Source organism: Empidonax traillii, unplaced genomic scaffold (assembly GCF_003031625.1).
Source record: "Empidonax traillii isolate 1590-97213 ecotype Southwest subspecies unplaced genomic scaffold, ASM303162v1 scaffold211:size764888, whole genome shotgun sequence".
NCBI classification, from domain to species: domain Eukaryota; kingdom Metazoa; phylum Chordata; class Aves; order Passeriformes; family Tyrannidae; genus Empidonax; species Empidonax traillii.
In genome coordinates, this window is record NW_020955404.1 from 301,840 (window position 1) to 307,839 (window position 6,000).

The 6,000-nt window shown below is 48.5% G+C and overlaps 1 protein-coding gene across 4 annotated transcripts in view; it reads right to left on the reverse strand.

The window, feature by feature from the left end:
• The window catches only part of SCAF8 (SR-related CTD associated factor 8), a 151,506-nt gene extending 150,170 nt beyond the window's left edge, over window positions 1–1,336 (reverse strand). For all 4 annotated transcript variants that reach the window (XM_027887470.1, XM_027887469.1, XM_027887471.1 and 1 more), the window contains exon 1: window positions 1,107–1,336. In XM_027887470.1, the coding sequence (XP_027743271.1) occupies window positions 1,107–1,136 (30 nt within the window). In that variant the 5' untranslated portion in view covers window positions 1,137–1,336. The remainder of the gene's footprint in view (window positions 1–1,106) is intronic.
• Window positions 1,337–6,000: the final 4,664 nt, after the last annotated feature.

Genomic DNA, 6,000 nt, shown 5'->3' on the forward strand with positions numbered 1-6,000 from the left:
CAAACGGAACCATAATACTTAAAATCATTAAAATCATGCTACATCCTCGCAGGGGTGGGTGAGAGGACAACTCGGAGCTCCAATATGTGAACGGTCTGTAGAAGTATATATTGTAATCAGAGATGATACTTTTTAAGCCCAATAAAAGTAAAAATCTACTTTGTGAGACGGATGAGTCTGTAACAAGAAAAATACGTATTCATTTTCCTTGCTTTTACAGTAACTTCAAAATATAAACACTACAAACTCTGACGATGAAAGGAACAAAGAGTTGCCATAAGAACCATCTTGCAATAAAATAAACATTAACTTTCAGCACAAAGAGAAGCCAGGTGCCGTATCAATACCTCAGCCTGCAAGCATGTGTTCTTGAGTGCCTGCTCTCTGCACAGTACTTCGGTGCAGGATTTGAGCTCTGTGCAGCACGCAGCGAATGTCTCCTTCCATCTCGACCACTGAGCATATACTACGCTCAAACAGGGAGATGAGCCTCCAAGGCCTTTGTATTCCCATCCCCAGATTTAAAACACAGCTCCGCGACGTGTTAAAAATTCGCGCTGGCGGGGTGCGGGCACACATATAAACACCGAGGAGGAAGAGGGTGGCAGGAGAGGAGAGAGAAGGCGGGGAAGGGCACAGTCTCCCTTGCCTGGCGGTCCTGGAGCCCCCCCCGCCGCCCCGCGCAGCCTCCTCCGGCCGCTGCGTGAAGTTGGCCGGGCATCACCCGCCCAACCGCAGGCCAGGCGCAGGAAAGAGGCCTCCTCCTTCTCCTCCCGCGCCCTCCTCTCCCCCCAGTCCGCCGCCAGATCCATTCTTCCCCTCCAGCCGCCCCCAGCCTCACACGGCGGAAGGAGTTGGGTGGAAGGGGGGGCGTCTCCATTACCCTCTCCACCCGCCCGCTTCCCAGGGACGGCGACAAGGGCCCTTTCCCGCCCGACGTGGGGGGGAGCCCCCGGCCGGCCTGCGGGAGCGCTCCCGCACCCCGGGCCCCTCCGGCTCCCGCACCCTTCCCGCGGGGAGGAGGGGGCAGGGAAGGCGCCGGGCCCTAGGGCCCCGCCCGCTCCCCGGCCCCGAGTAGGGAGAGCCGTGGAGAGGGGGCTACACACCTCGCTGTTAAAGGCTTTCACGGCCTCCATGTCGCGGCGGAGGCGGGGGCCGGGCGGCTTCTCTCCGCGGATGGCGGCCGGGCCGGGCAGGGCGGGGGCAAGTCTCGGTCGGTGCGTGCGTGCGCTCCTCGCTCAGGGGCCGCCGGGCCTCCTCTCCATGGCGGGTGGCGCAGGGGGCGGGCGCGGGGAGACGGGGGGCCCCGCTCGTTTCCGTCTCCTCCTCGCCCCGCTTCCCGGCCGGCGGCGCCGGCGCTCCCCTCCCTGCCCCCCTCCCGCCCTCCCTCCCGGGCGCGCTGTGCTCCGGGCGGCCGCGCCGGCAGCAGACGGGCGAACAACGCGCAGCGGCTGCGGCGCGGGCGCCAATATGGCGGACACGCGGGGGCTCCTCGCAGCGCAGCGCCCGGAGCGGCGCAGAGGGGCCACAGCGCCCCCTGCCGGGCAGCGCCCGCACACCGCCCGCGCACGGCCACGGGCGCTGCCGGGATGGCGGCGCGCCCGCCCCGCCCGATCCCCTCCTCCTCCTCCTCCTCCTGCGCTTCCCTGCTCCTCCTGCGCTTCCCTGCTCCTCCTGCGCTTCCCTAGTCCTCCGCTTCCGGGAGCGGGCGAGAAGGGAAAGGCTGCGGGAGTGCGGTGTTAAACGCAGCTCTGTGTCGTCACCGGGGGCAAGTCCAGGAGTTGTCGCGACGCCGTGGTAGCGTTTCCGGATGCCCGGACGGTTCGCCTACCCCTCCTCCCGGCAAGGCCCGCCGGGGAAACCGGGAACGGCATACAGGCTTGAAGAAAAACAGCGGGAGAGAGAATCAGCGAGACGTAAGAGGGCAACCCCCCCCCACACACACAATTAAATAAGCCCATTAGTATTCAGTGTTATTTATCAAGAGGAAAGGAGAAGACCCACAAAATCGTAATGCAAATCGATCACAAGCCCCAGTGCACTTAATACATCAATATTATTACTTAATCATCCAACACAAGAGGTCTGCAAGACCATTCCCAGGCGTTAAGTCATTTCTGTTTGACAGCCCAGGGCGTGTTCCCAGGTTAAGTTGTGGACAGGGTGCAGTTCCACGAACAGCAGTGCCGCCCGTGCCTGCACCACCATGCCGGTCCAGCAGAGCACCTGCCTCCCCCTGAAGCACGAACACCTTGCTCGGTGCAGAAATCCCGGCAGCAACAGCTCTATCAAACAGGAGGACTTGCTTCCAGGGCATACGTTTTTGCTCCCTCAAACACAAAGCCACCACCTGACTCACCTTCATGAGGGAGAGCCTCAAGGAGCTCAGAACCACTGAGGATGAAACCTTAGGTTTGTCTTTATCTGCTGTTTTCCCTTGCTTATGTTCTTTCAACTCTACTGACACAGCAGACATATGACAGCATGAATTAGGTTCGCATTTGAATTGTGTTGCATTATTTTCCAGTGACAACCCTAAACCAGTGCCTTCCTGTTCTCACAGGTGTCCCTCAGACCAGAGCCAAAAGGGCTCTTCATGGACAGTGAAGATCCCACTGCAGGCCTGAGCCATAGCCTTACAAACTGAAGTGGGCTTTATTCAACAAACAAGGTAAGTTACAAATTAGGATAAGCCCAACATCTGAGGCAGACCTGGAATCCTACAGCTCCATTCTTATACAAACAGAATTGGAAGTTTCTCCACCCTTACCCCACAACCAGCTTACTTAGGGAAACAGCCTATCTCTAAACAACCACTGTTGTTGCAGTATCAAGCCACCCAGAGGGCCAGGAGGCGAGAGCAAGTGCCCTGTTATAAGAGAATGAGATGACAGGGTCTGTTCAGATTGAAAAGAAAGATGACCATGAGGTAGGGAAGGCACCCACTAGCAGTCAATAGCTGTAAAACAAAATAACTGAATAAAGCTCCTTAACATTTTTGATCATTTCTAAGCAATTGAATAAAGCTCTTTGCAGACCTATGTAGGAGGTCAAGAGGTACTGGTCTTTGCTTAAAGCAGAAGAAGTTCTGACCTCTCAACTGAAGGAAAGCCTTTTCCATTGTGAAGATGGCCAAGCACTGAAGTAGGTTTTCCAGAGAAGCTGTGCAGTCTGTATCTCTTTCCAAAGTACCATGGGAGCTTAGCAACTTACTCAGAGCTCACAACTGACCTTGCTTTGAGCCAGAGGTTGGACTAGAGAGCTCCCCAGGTCCCTTCCAATCTGAGTAGCACTGACACTGTATGAACTGCATAGCTCAGTACAACCTTCTGGCAGACCCTCTTCACAGATGATTTAAGAGGAGCACACTATGCTTACCAGAAGGGACAAAGCCTCTGTTCCTCTTTTGTTCTTTTTTTTTTTTTTTTCCTGTGGAAATTAAGAGTAAATAAAATATGAAGAGATGATTCTGTTCAAATTGTTGTGAAGGCTTTACATGATACTCATTGTATTACAAGAGTAACTGCTAAAACTATTTACTTTGTACTCCTTTGGAAAACTTACGAAAATACTGAAGTTACAAACAATCCTCCAGCATGTGGTAGCTTTCCTATTAGGTGAAATTGAAGCAAGCCTAATTTGCCTTATTAAAATGGATGGAATACCATGCTGCAGAAACTTTGCAGAAAAGGTTTTGAAATTGGCTTCAAAGTGATCACAATTGCTTTTCCAGAAGGACAAAGGTTATTCCAATAAATGAGAAATCAGAGAAGGAGGGGTAGGATTTACACTTAGAGGTACATGCACGAAGCCTTGACCTCAAAAGCAAAGTCTGAATTTGAAACTAAGTGATTTCCCTCCCCCCCATTCAACCTGCTTGCTGTAGGTCTGTAATAGACATTTAAATATTTTTACCACTAAAGAGTTTAGATAGCAAAGTCTTTTAACACCCCTATTTAATTCCAGCAGTAGAAAGGAGAATGGGAGTACAGTACTTCTCTGATCTCATAAGGAGCCAGCTGTCATCCAAGTACGAGTAATAGGTTATAGAATGGATACTGTAATACATCTCCGATTATACTTACATGTTCTAAGTTAAGCAAGCATACAAATGAAGTCATATGAAAACAGTAATAGTGCAGAAACACTGGCATATTCTGGGGCAAGGCCACCTTGCCCCACAAGGCTTCTGGTGCAGTGATTTCACTGTCACTGCTAATGTACCAAAGCCGGGAGATTTCTCACTGTGCTGCACAGAAGAGTAAGTGTCAACTTGCTGCACAGCACAAGCTTTCTGCAGTACTGTCCAGTACTCTGCACTACTGCTGAAGCTCATAGCAGAAGCTTTAGTTTTGGAAATTAAGATCCCACTTGCTTTCTGACACATCAGCGTGGGACTTGCAATGATGGGCCACACTTTCTGTGTGTATGCAAACACCTAGCTCTGCAATCAGAGAGAAAAAGCAGGACTGAATAGATCTTTAATCTGCTGTTTAGTGTATTTTTTCCCCCATAAGAGAAGGTAAAATATATATGCCTGCCTTTTTCCTCCTTCTGACAAGTCCAAATATAGACTCAATAGATCAAACCAAAGATCAAACTGGCAAATGCTCTTAAGAAATCTCTCATCCAAGTGAGCAATACCCTTATGCTTCCTCTTAGCAGAGGAAACCGCATGCAAGTGTTAGATTCAAAACCGCATGCAACTGTCAGGAGGGAAAACTGGTGTTCCAGTAGGTAGAGAACACAAGAAAGTAGATCTGTTATTCGTCCCTTATAGCTTCAGGTAAGAGGATGTCACTCAGTTTTCTTCACAATAACTCTCTCCACAATTTTTTTGAATGCACACTGCCTATCTGTACTTAATTTTTCAGTGCATTTTCAAGAAGTTGCTTACCATTTTTACTGAACTTTAGCACATTTCTCCCCTCTATCCTTCTTCACTAACTCTACCTCATCTTCCCCTTTCATTTGCATTTGCAGTCCTCCTTCACTGTAACCATTGTAAAAGCTTAAACTGTAACTAAAAGTAGAGAAATAAATTTTCTGTTGAACTTTTGAGTTTCTTACAGACATGGGTTCACATAAAGAGCTCTTTCTCAAGTACTTAAAAATTTCAGAGGTTGTAAGAGAATTTTTGAACCATTTGTAATCATGCTTTACTCATGACAGCCTGGTAGTTTGGAACCCCAGTTAGTTTACTGCACAGTTCCTGCTTGTCAAGCTTGACTGACTCTGAATACCTTGCACTTGTCGTGGCATAATGGTGTCAGACTCTTTCAGCACAACAGCACAGAAACCACCTCAAGACTACTTGATTGAAAAAAGCATGTTCAAAAGCAATTGAAGCTTTAATTTACAGGTCAGCTACGGCTCTCAGCGGCACACACTATAAATCTCTGTTGATTTCAAAGTAAACTGCTTTAATCGGGAAAGGAGAGCAAAGTCTTGGAAATTACCTTGAAGTAACATTTGTCAGATTTGCCTGTAGGAGATTTGGATAACCTAATGTAAAAATGTGCTGCAGTCACATCTACTGTGGCATTTCCAACATTTCATAAGCTTAGCCAGAAACCATTTACTAATGCTTTCTTATTCTGTGTGAGGTTCTAATCCTGAAGACTCTGCCATCCTGTTTTTGATTGTAGTGTACAATTACAAGGTAGAGTGATCATTGTTTCCTACAGCTGCATAGTCATGTTTAGTTCTGCGCCTAACAAGACAATTCTTTCAAAATAAAGGTCAGACAATGGATTTGCAGTAACAATTATACCATGCTTGCATCATTTTAAATGTAACAGCAAAACTACAAGGATAGAACAACCTATGATTTCAGCTTGTAAATACTGTAAAAGACTTTAAAAATGTTTTATGGTCAATCCCAACTGCAAACATATCCATTTTTTCTTTGAGGGAAGCTCAAACTAAAACAAAGTTATAAATAATTTTTCAGTAGATATATCTATAAATACGTATAAGTACTAAAATCACCTTGAAGAA